The sequence below is a fragment of the Megalops cyprinoides genome, chromosome 3, assembly GCF_013368585.1.
Source record: "Megalops cyprinoides isolate fMegCyp1 chromosome 3, fMegCyp1.pri, whole genome shotgun sequence".
Taxonomy (NCBI): domain Eukaryota; kingdom Metazoa; phylum Chordata; class Actinopteri; order Elopiformes; family Megalopidae; genus Megalops; species Megalops cyprinoides.
In genome coordinates, this window is record NC_050585.1 from 12,563,840 (window position 1) to 12,581,869 (window position 18,030).

The following is an 18,030-nucleotide window of genomic DNA, read 5'->3' on the forward strand; positions in this document are numbered from 1 at the left end:
AATAACTGCTTAAGAAAGTCTTTCCTGTGGTTACAGTTCTGGGGACATTGGTGGTAATCTGCAATAATTGTCCACACCAGTTCTGCTATCTGTGATATTGCTTGCTTTGTTCTCTAGGTGACAATTCTTTCAAAGCTGTGTTCATTGATTACCGATTTAACTGCCTGGGTTTCAGGTGTCAATTCAGTCAAAGTACGATAACAAGTACTTGGTACATTGCAGTTAACATTCATACTTATTAACTTAAATCCTTTATGTTTACTTTTCGCTTTGTGCACACATACATTATTAATTTCTCTTCATGCAAAATTTATCCACACATGTACGCCAAAACAGTCATACGCAATCTGGGCGATAAGGAATGTATGACTGCATGTATAATACATATATGTTCAATAGCATTATAGACTAAGTATCGAAATTAAAATATATTCAATTCCCCGGCCAACGTCCCCAGCAAGTGAATAAATACTGGGGAACAGCAATAACGAAAGAAACGACAGCTGACATAATTACACTTTGCTGCTAGCTAGCTAGCTAAGTAGGTTGTCTATCTAGGTTATCTTGTTATACGTACTGGGTTGTAAAATGCTTGTTTGATTTATAACCTACCTGAAGACAAACACAACAAATGCACTGATGCATTCGACTCCAGGAGCCGTAAAATTGCAGGTGCAAAGAACATACATTCATCATCTGGATGTGCTGTGACTAAGAGTGCTCGGACCCCGTCAAGGGGGTTCCCCGCATCCTCAGATAAGTGATATCTCCCTCCTTTGTTTCTGATCAAATTAAGTAAACATTCATTTCCCGACTTTCTTACATCCTGCGAATATCGGTTATAAATTATTTTTAAGATAATCAAATACAAAGAAAAAAACAGACATGAGACAACCAGATACATTATCGACCGACCATTACTATAAACACTCCGTGTGGCAACACTTTCTCGTTCAGGGTTCCACTGAAGTGACGCAGCCAACTTTAATTTTAGCCGCACAGTGATGATACAAACATAGACATACGTGACACACAGTGACATAAACTGTGTTAAGCGCGAGAATACACTTTAAGAAAAAAGAACCAAAGCCAAAAGCATTAGCTAATAAGATGCAAGGATTCACGCATAACTGCTTGGTTAGATTAGCAACTAGCAACTGCCCTGGTTAAACACGTTTCGAAAGGAAAATATAATTTAAGACGTGTTTCACAAAACCATGAATTGTGTTTGTGAAAAGACTTTTATGTTTACCATGGAAACACATTGCACGTAGTTATTTACGCAATATGTGTGAAATCGAAACGAAACAGATCCATTGACTGGGTGGGGTGAAGAAAACTTTATACCGCCACTGGGGAAGGTTTTATTGTAGCACAGTTGTCCTTATTGATGTATAAAATAAATTAAATCATATAATTTCATTCTTTTGTAGTAAATGAACTATACATACATTTTGGATAAATGAATTAAAAACGTGTGCTTGTAAAAATCTCTATAGCCTCTGACTCAATCATTTAATTGGTCCTTAAAACATACACGTCTTCCTGCAAGGACAAATACAACCATAGAGGCGAGATTGTGCAGCAGCTCACTGTCCGCAACATACGTGCAGGGCTTGCCACATATAGATTTACCATCATTTGTCCTAATACGATAGTACGAATATATTATTTTATTTTGGATAAAGGCGTATTTGTGTGAAAATGAGGTGAGTTTCTGTTTTCTGTACATGCAAACGCACAGAATGCATACTAAATCCAGTCAAATGCGAACGTTGGTGTTGCTGTGTTAGTGCAGACTGAGTTCCTTTTGCAAGATGGCGGCTGGGATATGAATGCAAAGGTGAACATGTTAGCTAGCTATCTAACACGAACGCGGAATTTATCTTTGCTTGTATTTTGCGAACTTGACCCGGTTTGCTAATAAGGTATTTGGGGATGGAAAGCAAGCTGTTTTTATTTGCTCTGTCGATGAGAAACATGACACAACTTCCTGAATTGGCAGATAGACTGGTAGCTCGCTAAGTAGCTAGCTAATAATATGCCCGACTCGGAAATGTAAAAATGAACTCGATAGCTAGCTTGCTAGCCAGTTAGGTACAATCCGATCTTGTTAACCAACAGCTTTATGCTTTGCCAAACTTAGCTAGCTGTCTACGTGCCGATACAATCTGAAACGTTTTTATGAGCAAGTTAGCTAATTTAAAACTTGTGTAGTGTCGATATGCAAATCAGCAAAACGGTACGTTGGTTGGTTGGCTAGCTAGCTAACGTTAGTTACTACCTATAACTTCACCACTGCATTAAATGATATTAAGCTACTTGCCTAACTTCAGCTATCTAAGTTAATGGCTACGTTTTGGCCTTTGAGTCCTGGTGTTAGTGATTGTAATAGCGAGGTAGCAGGTAAAAATTCAGAGAAAGTAACATTAGCTGGGTAGCTGGAAGACGAATGCCACAGTCCAGTTATTTTCTTGTTTCGTCAAGTAGGAGACGTTAACTAGTTAACTTTGAGTGGGTAAGTTAACTGAAGTTGGTGCATTTTGTGTGTCTCGATAACGAAACGTAGCCAGCTCGATGAAGTGGAAATATTCACTTTTTTGAATAAACATTTATTGCTGTTAATAGATAAATCTAGTATTTGTTTCAGGCTTAAGTTGGGAGAATGTAGTGCCGTTTTTGAAGTTAAGGGCTGCTTAAGTTGGAATGTGTAAGTTATTGCACAGCGTAGAATTGTATTTTGTATTGTGTGAAATGTCACTGAGAAATAATCATCTGTAATGTGTTGGTTTAAAAGACATTTTGAAAGTGTCATTAACTAGTAAAGTTAAAGAGTATATATGCAATCGTGAAAATATATGTGAGGGAATGTGCATGCCTCCTAAATGATACCATAAGTTATTGTCATTTGGTTGCAAGCCTTTTTTTGTCAATTTTGGTTCCTATGTGAAAGATTGATAATTGATGTTTTGAAATCCCTTCTGTCAGAACCAAATTAATGTGTTTTTATGGTATTAACGTTCATCAGATAAATGCAGACCTGTACATGTGTCCACTCCTTGCTAGAGATTGATCAATCAGTGGCTATCATATTACACACCATGTATTGGATTGAAGTCAAACATGGCAAATATTAGTCTAAAATGACAAATCTTTGCCATGTTTGACTTAAAGTGAAGTCATATTTTGTAGTCTCATTGCAGAATTTTGATATTCCAGACTTGTCTATTAGCTAGCTTTAATTTATTATCATAGTATGCCTTGAGGAAATGTGGACATGCTTATATTTTCCTGTGTTGTCTACTAGCACAATTGCATGTTTCCTCTGTGCATATTTAGTTGCAACCCAGATATTCAGACAAGTCTTCTGACAGCGTTCTTGTCAGAACAGAGGCAGGTGTTTCAGTTCTCAGGTGACCTCTTGAAGTGAATATACACTGGTGCTGGACTCCATATTGGAGCCTCATAACTGGCACACGGTTTGTCTGTTGTACAGTTCTTTTGATTGTCTTCATACTGTCACTGCAGTATTCTCTAATATGCATTCATATTATGTTCACCTACCACCACTGTCTTTCCTGTTCATATTATTCATGGAACTGAATTTATATCCTGCTGAAATCATAAGCCAGGCTAGCTGAAAAAAAGTTTCTGTTCAAAGCAGGGACACTCCTCTGAGACTCTGTTCTCATCCATTTCTCAGTTGTAGAAGCAGCCCCTTAAATTCTGCCATAAGTTATTGTCTAGCTGGCAGTCAAAAGGAATTTTTTACTGCTGCATGTTCTGAAAGAAAATTATGACAGAAAGGTGCTTGCGAATTTGATATTAGGCTCCCCTTTGCAGCAATGCCTGAAACTGGTGTAATATATAAAAAACAAACAACCAAACCAAAAAACAGAAGACCTGTTTATTTGTTGAGTAACAGATTTTAGAAATGCAACTGAAAATGAGTATTGCTCCTCCACTGGCGTAAACTGAAGGAGCAGTTCATTGTCGCTGTGGGCCATGTTCATTGGCACCTGTTGGGAATATACTGACCTTGATGCACTGGTTCGCTGCCAGTACCTGCTGCCTTTGCGCTCTGTTTTGGGATATAACATCATGTTGTATTTAAACGTCCAAATACGCACTTTAATTTGTGTGCTGTGATGAAGAACACTGATTCCATAAGAGAATTTCTATTAGGTGTGTTCCTTTTTGTAAAAAAAAAAAAAAAAATTCTTTCTTTGAATAAGTGTACCCTCTGTTATAGTAGTACCCAGAGTTAGGAGGGCCATAGTCCTTAATGCCTTGCTCAGTCTTCTGGCAAAAGGATCATGCAGCTCGACTTTGGGTGCATAATTGCTGCTATTATTGTTGTGGGCAATCTGAGCAGAAAATAAATATTTTGTAAGGGGCAGGTCATCATGACTTTGGTAAGGGGTTCATCTACCCAGTTGATACAGTTAGCTTTTTTTTAAAGCCACACTGTCACGGCATTGTCATCAGTGTGTTAAACATCTGTGTAAGAAAACTTTGTTTACCTCCGTGACAACTGTGGACCACCCCTCTTCTGAATGATGCCCTCAGCTTCCTTCAGTATCAGCTTGATCACATGTCAGAAATGCCAGATTGTAGGGATGTTGAGCTGTTGTTTATGATGCAGAAAATGGAAGTGCTCATTGGCGCTTTGCCTGGAAGGGGTATGGTCACCATGGGGTAGACACCCGGACACAGCAGGTTTTCTAGTAGGGCTGCCAAGTTATGAGAAAAGATGCATATGTGCTGTGATTCTAGTCACTTTTCTGAAGGTCAGGGTTTGCTGAATAGAATCAAGTGTAAGTGGAGGTGCTGGGTCCTCAGTGAAGGCAAAGTTGTTGCTGCTGTGGAGATGCTGAAATGTAGCCTTCGATTCGTATATGTGCCCCCATCTCAACAACATATCATTTTTAAGTGCTTGACTTTGTTCTGATTCTGCAAGTGTCCCTTTCTGTATTAATACAGAATCGTAGAATGAATAGTGCTGCTTTAAATTTCCTGGAGGCTGACATTGTATTTTTTGGTGTATTATCAGAGCTACCCGGATTAGAGGGGTAGCCCTCAGTTCAGAGCATTGAACAGGCTATATCATGTGATACATTTGCATTCCAGCTTCATCATTTTTGTTCATTAGTAGTCCCTTGGTTTCTCTTGAGTTTTATGTCATTACTATGATTCATGCATATATCTATCATTTTTTTTTCTCCATTTTTTGAATTCCAGTCTGAGTCTCTTGCCGCCCGGATGACATTCGCGTAGCAGATGTTTTTGACAAATCCTTGATTTCACGCGGTGGGAGCGCCTTGGCAGTACAGTGTTGTCTAAGCCTCAAAGATTTCTTGAAAGCTAATCAAAGAAGGGAACCATATGCTGACGTTCGTGTTGCCAGGCAGTCCTGGGGACACTGTTTTCTCTCAAAATAATGAAATCGATCGCTGTTCACAGAATACAGGCGGGCTGGCTTCTGCTTGGAGCAGGAGTTACCCGGCGTTACACGGCATTCCCTTAAACGCTGCAGTTTGTGAGGGAAGGAGAAGCCTTTTCCCTTACCTGCTCTGTTTGTCCTGGTGTGGGCTCAGCCTTACTACGCCGTTTATCTCCCTGTAGGTTGCTATTTAAAAGGTTGCCTAATCACCCTGACTGCAAACAGTAGCCAGGGCATTAAGGTATGGGATCTGCTCGCAGGTTTTCATCACAGACACAGGTGCGAAGGCCCGGCTCCAAGGCTCGGTTCGCTCTCTGTTGAACTTGCTGTTCTGTTGAAAAGGCGAGCCTTTCTGTGTCAGTGGAAAATGAGAATCTGTTTCATCTGATCTGTGCACAGGAATGTGTAGCTTTCATTTCTTTCTATCTCTACCTGTATGACTGCACAAGAGTTCAATATGTTGCCCAATGCAAAAAAAAAAAAAAAGAAGAACCTCCGTTGTGGTGACCCCATGTGATTCAGCCTCATGTTTGCATGACTCTCACAGATTTCTTTGAAAACTGGCATGCATTCGTCCTGGGCTTAGCACAGAGGCAGAAGAGACTTTTGTCTTACGTATTTAGTGCAGTATGGTTAATTTGAGAATTGAAATAGTTACATTATATGAACATTGTTTGATATTTATTCAGGGTTTAGCCCATATGTGTATAGTTCAATTTTTGGAAGTATTCATGTAAAATACTGTTTGTTTCATCTTTATGAATGTGTACAGACAATTGCATGAGCACAGCAAATTTCAGAGTGGGATCTCTTGTAGATATGACTCATTTGATAAGGTAACCTTATACAAGGAAATGCTTTTTCATGACACGCAATTCACCTTTACAGAGACTAATTCTGGGAAAAACAAGACACTCCTTTATTGCCTTGTCCTTTATTTTGCTAGCCATCACACATTTATTTCCAGTGCACTCAGGACTTGAAGGGAAATTTGGAGGGGGAATGAACTCTCTTAAGCACAGATGGATATTATGACCTCAGTAAAGCAAATTGACGTGTCCATTATGATGAGCAAGAGGATTGCTGTAGAAAATACGAGTGCTTTGGGATAAAGAGTCCATAGTATATAATTTACTTCAGGCTAGTTTTTGTTTATGGTAGAGTTTGGTTTGAGCTTAGGGATGCAGACATTTCATAGTTCATTATTCAAACTGTTGGTCTAATTGCTAGATTTCCTTGTCTTATGATGCCATGCCATCACACAATGGATCGTACCTCTGAAATGGATATTGAGATCGATTGTATCACGCTGTTAGCCGTGTATCATATTAGTCAGTTCATTCAGCCAAAAATAGCCAATCGTTTTTCTTAGAGCTGGTCGAATATTTCAGTACAACAGCAAGCTTTAATAGATGGGCACTAATGATGTCTAGCTGTTTATGACAGAGTATCAAGTAGTTGATATTGAGTGGATTTATAAATGCTAGAAGCATCAGGATATGAAATTTCTACTCTCTGTGCTTAGCAGATGCTAGCTACAGTTTTCTCTCTGATGTGGTCGTCTGTTCATTTGTTTACAGTTTGTGCTTTATAATGTGCAAAACTGAGCCCCATACTGTTGTGCTGTGCATTGAAAAGGTGCAGTACATATTGACTGAGGCCTCAACTCAAACGTGAATAAATATCAGGCATGAAGTGTTGTGTGAAAAGCTGGGGGGGAGGGGGATGGTTGTTTTTGTGAGTATTTTCAGGCTCTCTTGCGCTTCTTGCCTTCCATTGGCTGCCACTGAGACTGTGAGGTGCTCCCGAACCACAGATGATGCGATCACTGCGCCGGAGACAAGCACGTGCAATTAGCGTTGTTCATTTATTAATTTATTTAAGTCTCCGTTTCAGAGCTCCCATTTCCCCTCTAGTTGTGCTCGCCTGCAATCTGATCTAGCTTTGAAATGAGGTGGGGTGAATCAAAGTGTCCTATTCCCAGCTGATCCCGAGGTCGGAGGCTAGTACCGCAGCGACAGTGGCCGGGAGCTAACAGCCGGCCTTTGTTTCCGGTGGAGCGACGAAGGGAGTGCTTGACCCCAAGTTGTGCATCGTGTGGCGGGTGAGCGAGCGGGCGGGCGGGCGAGGTCTGGGCAAACAGCTGAGTCACTGCAGAGCTGTGTCTCTCCCGCTCTCTCTCGCTCTCTCTCTCTCTCTCTCTTGCTCTCTCACTCTTGCTCTCTCTGTCTGCCTCTCTCTCTCACTCGTGCTCTCGCTCTCTCGCTCTCTCTCTCTATCTCTCTCTTTTGTGCTGTGCAGAGGCCAGGGGTTCTCCCTCTCCGTCTCTGTGCAAGTGCACCACATCGTGGGCCACGGCCTCGTGCTCCCTGTCGTCCACACCGGTGATTGACTATCGGCCAGGGCCTGAATGATTTGTCCCAGTGTGTTATAGGGTTGGGTATTGTTTCAATTTCATCGATTCCGATTCTGCTTATCGAATCTCAGTTCCGATTCCCGTATTTTTTGGAGAGAAAAAAAGAACAAATATTTCAAGAACCAAAACCCTACCTTTATTCTTGGCACATTTAGACTATAATTAATAAACTGTCAATTGTGACAGGAAGGTTTCTTTTTTCCTTCATTTATAAAAAATAAATATTGCTCTTTCTTATAAGGAATGATCAACAAAAACAATTACAAACCAAAGCTATATAAATAAATAATGGAAAAATATAACACAAAAAAAAAAAAAAATATATATATATATATGGTCCTGGCAAATTCTTGTCCAGCCATCACTGGTAACTGCTACTTTGCTGACCTTTTCCAGATCTTCTGCTGACCTTTTCCAGTTTTCTTTGTCTATGTTGTACCAGGCTGGTATCAAGTGATTGGGCAGACTATCCCTGGAGGGAGGGTTGTATTTGGGATTTAGGGTCTTGGTCATCTCCCTGCAGAGAAATTTTACACTCACATTATTATGCTACACCTACCACAGGGTAGGCCTAGTCATAGTTTACTGTAGACTATAATTAAGCAATATCACACAAGAGGGAGTGCTGTTATACTGAATATCAGCACGGCTGTAATTCGGTCATAGATACGAGGCCACAGGCCGAGTGCCAAAGATAATATAACACTTCTACAAACAAGGCTGTTTATCAAGTAACGATAATTTGGGACAACAAATTTATGTTTTGTTGTTGTTTATTCAGGCTCCGCCGACAAAAATAGTTCCTTCAGTATTACATTTACACATGTTGTCAAGCAACACATAAAGTTTCTTGACTGCAGGTTAGTTAGCTAGCTAGCTGGCTAGTTTCTTTCATATCTGACAGCAGGCTCGCCAGCTACTTTTTATTATACACGTAAAGGTTATATACGTCATACACGTTAACGTTAGCTGTATCTGCGGCATTATTGTGGCTGGGAGACCGCAACACATCGAACACCGTGCAGTTCCTTCAAAGGGCGGCAGTGTAGCATAGTGGTTAAGGAGCAGGACTCGTAACCGAAAGGTTGCCGGTTCGATCCCCACTGGGACACTGCTGCTGTACACTTGGGCAAGGTACTTAACCCACAATTGTCTCAGTAAATATCCAGCTGTATAAATGGATAACATTGTAAAGAACTGTAACCTATGTAAGTCGCTTTGGATAAAAGCGTCTGCTAAATGAATAAATGTAAATGTAAGTCATGCCGTGTTGAAGTAAATGCTTCGTCACATTGGAGGTGCTTCCTCCCTTGCATGAAATATCCTTACTGCAGGTGTTGCATTTTGCTGTGTTGTTCCCTTTTTTAGTGAAGCTAAGCCAAACTTTCAAGCGTTTGCTGCGGTCAGCCATGGTCCAGGATGTAAACAGAAGTGTCTCTTCTCACATGCTTTGTTGACGTACTGCCTAAAAAATGACGTGACATTAGGTCCGCGTAGCAGGTCCTGGCAGGTAAGTGAAACTTTTATGGACTGTAAAATGCTCCCTGCAGTTCACTGAGGAGCGCGACTGAAAAATGCGAAAGGTAGGAACCGAAGCGCAGAATCGAAATGCACGTCTTATCGAATCCACGGTTCTTGGAAATTTGGAACCGCTTCTTGATACCCAACCTTAGTGTGTTAGCAGTGTAGTACAGACTGTGAGACCATTTGCTTTGTCCAAATTACGCTGTGTTGTAATTCCAGTTGACAGTGAAATTAATTAGCATTGCTCGGATGGTTCGCTTCCTCATGTCCTGGGCAGATGATTGTGAATATTACCGTGTTGAAAAAGTGGATGGGTTTTAAATTGTTACACCGGTCATTGTGTTATATCAAGGTGTCACCAGCTAGCAGTGATGACAAGCCTCCATTTCTGAGTGTTTGTGTGTTTGTCCCCTTGCCCTAGGTGGTTTAGCTTTCCTGCAGTGCAGACGCTGTGGCCTTGATCCCTGCTCAGTGACACACCCCGGGCCCAAGCTAGGATGTCCAGCTCGGGATACCCACCCAGCCAGGGGGCCTTCAGCAGCGAACAGAGCCGCTACCCGCCCCACTCTGTCCAGCACACTTTCGGCACAGCACGCCACCAGCAGGTGAGAGCGCACCTTCTTCTGCACTCTAGACTCAACCATCCCCTGCTGCCAGTTATTCCCGTTTCAGCATCTCCATGTTTAAGCTTGCCGCACTGCAGACGTGGCCTACAAGCCCAAGCCTTCGTAGTGCCTTGCTAAATTTAAGTACCGCTACTTTAAGAGAGAGCATATGCAGTATGGGCCAGCAAGAATCCATGTGTCTGGTCATTTAATATTATGCACTCACTTTTGTTCAGCTCAGTTTCCATGCTGAATCAGAGCTGGTTATGAAACGATCCCACTAATTGTCAAATATATTTTGTAACTGGAAACCTTTTTGGCCCATGACTGCTCCATTTCCAGCCTGTACCGCAAGCCAGAGTAGGCTTAATAATGCATGTGCTTCAACCTAAAAATTGTGCAGTCCATTCTGTATAAAATGGTACGAAGCTAGAGGTGAACTTCAGGGTAGTTTTTGGTGACCTTTGTGGTTGAGTCTGAGCAAATTGCACCGTCATGATGAGCGTAAGAATGGAAATTGTATTACACTCTTCCTTTATTCTTTCTAGACGCTCTTATCTAGAATGACTTGCATAGCTTGCGTATCTTTTATTTTATATAGCTTGATATTTACTGTAGCAATTTAGCTGAAGTACCTTGCTCAGCAGCTGTACCCTGTTGGGGATCAAACTGGCAACCTTTGCAATGTAAGCACTACTCCTTACCACTGTTACTCTGACATATTTTATTTTTGATGGACACAATTCTCGGATATACGTTGGTTAACATCCAGAGCTTAATCCACCTTTAACCCTCATTGGTCACAATTTTCACTTCCTCTCTCTTCCTGAATGCTCCTGTTATAGTACAGTGTGTAGGTCAAGAGAACAACTGTTGATAAATTAATTGCAGCAGTACGGAAGGGACCCCTGTTGCAGGAAAAAAAATGCACTCACAAAGAATTGCATTTAAAGAGGTGACCCACATTCTTAATAAATTCAATAACCACACATGTGGGTTGCTGAGCTCCTGTGTGACTGGGCCACCGTGTTGTCCTTCCGTCTCAGCTTTGGGGTTTTTTAATTGGTCTGCAAAAAGAAATGTGTTTTTGAAATACAACTGCTGTCTCATTTAGAAGGAAAAACGTTTTGACATTTTGACATTTTGGATGGTCATGGAAGGTTACTTATACAGTCCATGAAAAAAGATATGTATATATTGGCTAGCTAGTTAGCAGTGGTGGCATTACTTACTGGTAGCATACAGGACGTGTCTTCCAAATATTTTAAGTTGTCTTTTAACTTGTTTGTTTTTTCATATACTGGTATAATAGATGTTTTTTGGCTATTCAGGTGAACATTTTGTGCTCTTTAGTCAGAAGTGGAGTGGTGTTTTTATGATGGTAGCTAAGAAAAGTAGCTAATATACTAGTTGCATACAGGGCTTGTGTCATTGTAACAACCTCTGAGGTGAGATGAATTGAGTCCTCTCTCAGCAGCAGCACTTCTCGGCACAGGTCACGCTGTGTACTGCAGTGGAGTGGGTGTTCATTGGAGGATAGGTGCTGACGTATCACAGGGTGTCTGAGAGTGGTGAGACAAGGAAACCCTGGCCAATCTACCAATCCCTATCCCCAGCAGAACAGAGCCAACTTCTGGCTTTGTGGGATCCCAGTCATTTTTGGCAGATGACACAGCTGATTTCAAACACCGGCAGTGTGATCAGTCTGTACTCGAAAGCAGACTGAACCACGCAGGTAGCCCCCCATTGCTAGTGAATTTGTCTTTGCAGTGTGCTAGTGTCGAAGGTATCAGAAGTATTCACTCATTTATTTGTTTTGTCTTGTCCTGCTAGTGTGAGATGGCCTTCATAGTGTTTTTTTTGCCTGAAGGCTTCTCAGTATGTCAGGGGTTTAGAGTGGTAAGGCTCCATAGTAGAATAGGTGAGCGGAGGCACTTGTGGAAATCCTGTACCTTTGATTGGAGTGTGGGAATTTTTAAATAGAATATATTTTTTAAACAATATTAGAGGGAGGTTACCGCCAGGATAATCTCTGAGTCAGTTTCTTGTAGTTCAGGGAAAGCTAATTGTGTGTGTAAAATCAGAGAAATGAGCATAGCTGAGGAGGTGATGAGTCATTCCTGTGGTTGGCTGCTGTGCGTTTGTCACTAAAGTTGCTCTCTGCATTTTTTTACTTTTTCTTCTCTTGTGTTTAGATTCTCCCAGGCATTAAGCCAACATTTTATGTTGTAAGCGTGCTAAAGCAAAAATAACATACAAATTCTCTGGTATTATAAAGGTAGGATAAACTGTGTCCAGCAGCTTCTGCAACTTTAGAAACTTGACACCCTCTGTCCTTTTAGGTGGACATTGTTGATGCAGCCCAGATCTTATTTTGCTTGGTAGATTTCATCCAGTGTAAACAGACTAATGCACTTTTGCCTCCGCCCTAATCAGTCAGCAGCAAAAAAAAAAGAACTGTCAGAAGCATGGAGTCATTCCTGAACCTTAAATGTGGGGGCCTAAAACCCTTTTGTTTATAAGTTCTGAGCTGTCTTCTGGCATCTAACGCCATACAAGTAAATGGAACTGATCGAACCATGGGTGTTTATTTGGCGCATTTTATCCTTTTTTTCATCAGCTGTTTTGACAAGCGCAGCTGTAGTTGTTCATGCTGACCAATTAAAAAAAAAGTTTGGGAGTTGTTTTGGTTTGGACTGTCATTACGAAGTATGACTTTTTCCTGGGTTATTAAGACATTTGAAAATGTGTCTGAGTTAGTGACTTTTTTGTCTCATCGATGAACCTCAACAATATGGTCCTTTTGCCACCTTGTAAACATGCAGTGCAAAGGAGGAAAATGTGAAAATAGAGGCTGGTTTTGCAAGATCAAGGCAGAGCAGTATATGTGTCTTAAATCTATGTGATGTTACCTTTCCAAAAGGGGTTACTGACACATTATTATTGATAGAATAATGGGGGGGGGTATACTGGCTAGTCTAACTTATGAAATTAAATTCCATTCAGGTTTGCTTTACTGGCTTGACAAACATTTATATCGCCAAAGACTAAGCCCTTACCTAATAAGCAAGCTAGCCATAACAGGTAGGGACAACAAGTGAGCTAAATATAAGTAGTTAGCTAGCTAAGTTGCTACACGTGAGCTGTCAGTAACTTTGTGGCTAAATTCCTCCCACTGTAATGTTAACCAACCTGTTAATATAAGTAACAGAACAAAGTGCAGACGTTTCTCCAAGAAAATGTTCTCATGCTCTGTTAGAGATGGGTTGTTTACATTAGTGGCAGACCATGCAGAGTTAATCAGGCTTTCCTCCATTTTGTTCTGATGGAGAAACCCCTCCTCTTATTGGTTAAATGTGAGCCCCTGCTAGAGGAGAGTGCATTGACAGTTGACATTGGGTTCTTGCTCCTTTGGTGCAGTGCGTTTTTTTTTAGTGCGTTGTTGAGCTTGCTACAGCCCTCTTCCCATTGAAAATGATGACAAAAGCTCTGGCCGTGCCGCTACCTACTGTGCTGTCGATACACAATGTCACAATGAACCACGTCTGCACTTCAAACTCAATCAAAGGTTAGTCGCACAGCAGAGGTTCTGATGTGGATGACCTTGACTACCTGGGATTGTTGGCATTCCCCTTTTCTCTTTATCTCTTGTTTTGACTGGGAAATTGTAATGGACAATAAAAAAAGCTTTGATTAGATAAGGCAGTGTTGTTTAGTTTGGTCTGCTGTACAAAGAACGAAAATTTGACCAGAGTCAAGCGACTGTAAAGAAAAAAAACTTGCATGTTGTACGCCAGTTTGAACACATGAGGTTAAGGTCAGCTTAAGTTTATTTGCTGATGTTGATTGATTCCCAGAAACAGACTTTCAGGGAACAGAGTTCATTGCACATGAAGCATTCATTTGTAAACCAGAGAAAAATAGACAAAATGTTACTTCTCTGAATTAGGTTTACACTAAGTTCTGCTGAAGTGCGTTGCTTCATTCCTGTCAGTGGTACATAGTACACGCTGACAGACATCTTAATACACTTTAATAGGAATGTAGAGAAAACCAAAATTGAAGATGGTCATTTCAGAATATCTTTCTCTGACTCATCAGTTTTCTTTTTCAGAGGAATATTTTAAGATGCAGAAATGCAGGAAGGAAAACGACTCTTGCAGTTCCTAGTTTTCTTGCACTGCCCATCAGGACTCTTTCCTGCTGTGAGTTAGCCCAAACCTGCAGCCATGTACATAAGCCTTTTGATAGTTCATTTTCAAAGGGGAACCTTCAGGATTTGAACAGTATCACCTGCCTGGAAGCCCCTCTTGTTCTTCATCTGTGGATGGGAGCTTGGCCACAGGAGCTCAGGCTATGCTGATCGCCACTGTCGTCCCTGTCTGGGGAGCCCGCGGGCCTCCTTCCTCCCTGACCTCCTGTTGTATGTGCTTGCAGGACTTTGCGGTTCCTGACTACCGCGCTCACCTGCAGGAGGTCAGCTCAGCCTCCCAGCAGCTGCTCCAGCAGCAGCAGCAGCAACGCCGCAGGCCCTCCCTGCTCTCAGAATTCCACCCAGGGGCCGAGAGGTAACCGTCGCCACCCCAGCTCCCACCCCTCCTTCCTCACTGCACCGCACAACCCATGTTCCGCTAGGAGCATGTTAGCCATCGCTAACAGTGCTGCAATGTTGTGCTTTAAAAAGCATCTGAAAATGAAACATCCAATTGAAGTGCTGATCCTTGAATTGTAGAATATTCTCTTCCTCTTCCTTATTTCAGACTTCCCCATGGCGTATTCCAGGCTCTGACTTGCATTCAGATGCAAGAGCTCTGTTATAGTATGAAATTCCAAGTTCGCTAGTGAACTTAATCCCAGAGCGGGGTAACTCCCTTTATGTGCTAGTAATGAGGAGCAGGGTGCTTTACCTGATCCCAGAGCGCGGTTTCTACCGCTGCCTTTGAGTAATGGTGAGCAGGTTGTTGATGTAGCAGGGCTCTGGTCCTCCCCCAGGCCTCCAGAGAGGAGACATGGCTACGAGCAGCAGTTCCACGCCGTGTCCACCCAGCCCGAGCACGAGGCCCTGGAGTCCAAGCGGCCGCGCATCGAGAGTGTCTCGGACGCCCATTTCTCACGTGCCCCGGCTGGAGGGATGGTCCTGCCTCTCCCCCACTCCATGCAGGACGGACTGCGGACTGCAGGAGAGGTTAAGAAGGTGAGGAGTGAGGAGGGTCCAAACTGTACTCTTATGAGCTCCTGCTCCTGCTCCTGTAAACCAAACACTGCAGCTTTTGCCTCTATGAGATGGGATTTTTTTTTTTTGCTGATGAGGTAGCCCTCTCTTGCATGACTTTTCCATTTCACAGTTGAGATTGTTAGTAAGGCTCTGCGCAGAGGGTGCAGATTACTGGTTCAGGTGAAGAGACTGGCTCTTTGCCCGCTGCGTAGACTGACCCTGCCGCTTGTGTTCGCAGGAAACCCAGTTCAACGTGAAGGCGGAGGCGTCCTCCCCCGGAACCCAGCACGTGGGGGACGAGCAGGACGCCTCGCCCTCCAAGCTGTCCAAGGAGGAGCTGATCCAGAGCATGGACCGCGTCGACCGCGAGATCGCCAAGGTGGAGCAGCAGATCTTCAAGCTCAAGAAGAAGCAGGTAATGCACGTCGTGCACAAGGTCGTGCTCATCTGGCTGATCAGATTCACAGTTCTCGCAACCGATTGGTTTCCTTGGAATTGGCTTATAAGCCCTCCAGTGCACTTCCTTTTGAGCTAATTAGTGTCCTTTTGCAGTCCACGTGAAGGTTAGTGTCACTACTGTTACACAGTAGTAGCACACTTGTGAAAAGGTGCATTTGCTCTTGGTCTCAGCTGTGTGGGGTATTTACCATAATTAATTGTGGAAATGAAGACAGTGGTGCTTGAACTATCAGCTGAAATATTGACAGCAGCCTTTGATGGTTTGTTTTGGTGCAAGGTGAGGTTCTGAATGATTGTCATTGTCCTACGAGTTGTCCATGAAACTGCCTCATTCTGTCATCCTCCTCCATAATGTGATTGTGAATAAGGGAGAAGCAGCTGTCAGGCAGCTCCTAATGTCAAGATTTAAACCGGTTTTGTAGGAGACACAAGCCCACGAGCTCGATTTGGTAATGATTTGCAAAGTTTCTGCATGTAGCGACTATCATCATGCTCACTAATTGACTGGGCTGGTAGCTGCACAAGCTTTTTCATATGAGGACAGTTTTCTCTGCTCATCTAAATGCTCCATGGTCCAGAAAGTTATCTTTGCATGTCACTTTGTTAGGAAATTGTCAAGTGCTGTCTAGATCCTGTAGTGCCATCATCATTTAAAAATTCCCCAGATTGTTGCTTTACAAGATTTGATTTACTGTTATGCCGGTGTCCCACCAGTGAGGTACTGTGTAAGGTAGAGAGTCTCTGTGCGCTGGACTAGGATCATATTTCTCCAACTTGCTACAAGGCTGACCTGGGGCTAGTGTTTGTGGGCTCTGGAATTCCTAGACTTTACATTTGTGTGTGCAGTGACCCTAGCCTTGCCCATAAAATTCTTCCCCTTTGTAGGTCAGAATAGCTGGTAGGCTTACAGTTTGACAGTTAAGACCGTTGAAGAGCATTTGCGAAGGCATTTGTATGCCTGTAATGATGGTCAAATGTGAGTGTGTGTGTTTTTACCTTGAGAAGGTGCTTGCATTCATTTGAGCTGCCAGGTGGCTGAGAAGCCTAAAAATAGATCTCTCATTTTGTTCCTGACAGCGGAAGATAAATCTTCAAGGTGATACTGTCGAGAGTAGTTCAGTGCCACGTCTCAAAGAGCTGTAAATTTGCATGCGATTGAAGCAGGCATTTGACATAGGAAGTTATTGAACGTTGATGTGAAAGTAGGTATTTTATGGTGACTATACTAGCTTCTTTTGAATGTAAAATATACCCAATGGGCAATTCTGCATTTGGAGGTTGAAATAATGCGTGTTGTTATTCTGTAGTATTGAATTTTTTTTAAATGGTAATTTTTTTATTAAGGTTATTTGAATGCGTTTGTTTTAATGAGCTCCAGACTAATTTTAGATGCTGTCTTTCCTTCCTGTTTTCAGATTGTTTCTCTGCCTTTACCCTTATGGAAATTCTCATTACCCCCAACATGAACAACAGCAGGAACTTTCAGTTCATGTAAATCTATACCCCTATATATACACCTCTATACCCCATGTAGACGTATACCCCTCATTAGCACTCCTTTAGCCACCCGTGGTCATCTCCTGTTTTCAAAAGTCTTACTGTTTTTATAATATGTGCTGTATGTCAAGCTCTGTATTAATGTCAAAAGACATTAGGCATTTTAAACTGAAAACATAGTTAGTTGATCATACCAAAGCCACACAAAGCAGATGGGCCTTAAATTTAAAAAGATGTCAGTGTGGGCAGTTGTACTTTCCCTGAGTTTTTCCAATGTAACCAGTGTGGAATCCAAAAGTTACATGTTGAAAAGTTACATGTTCTTGGCATGAACTGCAGTTAAAGAATTTAGAAAGCGAGAGTTCGAGTTGGTGCTTCCAGCGGAAGATAAAAGCCAGAATCACTCTCTGATGAGCCTGACAGTTGTGGTACTAGGTGGTTTTGAAGTAATCCAAACAAGGTTTTCCGAGGACTGATTGAGCTGTGAACATTTCTTTCTACCCCCCCCCCCCCCCCCCCCCCCCCCCCCGACCCCGTCTGTAGTTCAATTCAAACACCCAGACCGTTGGTGTCAGAGGCCAACAGCATTTCAGACGTCACGGGATCAGACGCGTCTAACGCGACTTAAAAGGAGGGTCCTCAGTGCGTGACGCGTTCCGCCTCATCGTCTCACTCTCCGGCACACTGACACTAATTAAGGCCCATCAGTTCTGTAGTCTCCTCTGTCACGCCTTAATCTGCTGGCTGAGTTGATGTATGACATCTCTCCCCCCCATCCCCCCCAAGCGCCACCCCCCACCCCCCCATGCTCACGAGCGCCGTGACTCACAGGGTCGAGTCGCTTCATTTGCACTTCTGCGTGTGCCATTTT

At 42.5% G+C, this 18,030-nt stretch overlaps 1 protein-coding gene across 7 annotated transcripts in view; it reads left to right on the forward strand.

Annotated features, from left to right (window-relative positions):
• The first annotated feature begins 1,582 nt into the window (after positions 1-1,582).
• Positions 1,583-18,030, forward strand: part of ncor1 (nuclear receptor corepressor 1) — a 76,749-nt gene continuing 60,301 nt past the window's right edge. For 6 of the 7 annotated variants that reach the window (XM_036525526.1, XM_036525525.1, XM_036525528.1 and 3 more), the window contains exons 1-5: positions 1,583-1,709; positions 9,805-9,988; positions 14,426-14,556; positions 14,981-15,182; positions 15,442-15,618. In XM_036525526.1, the coding sequence (XP_036381419.1) occupies positions 9,881-9,988; positions 14,426-14,556; positions 14,981-15,182; positions 15,442-15,618 (618 nt within the window). In that variant the 5' untranslated portion in view covers positions 1,583-1,709; positions 9,805-9,880. Of the gene's footprint in view, positions 1,710-1,814; positions 1,844-9,804; positions 9,989-14,425; positions 14,557-14,980; positions 15,183-15,441; positions 15,619-18,030 lie in introns of those variants that run through there. The other variant, XM_036525524.1, reaches the window with a different exon arrangement.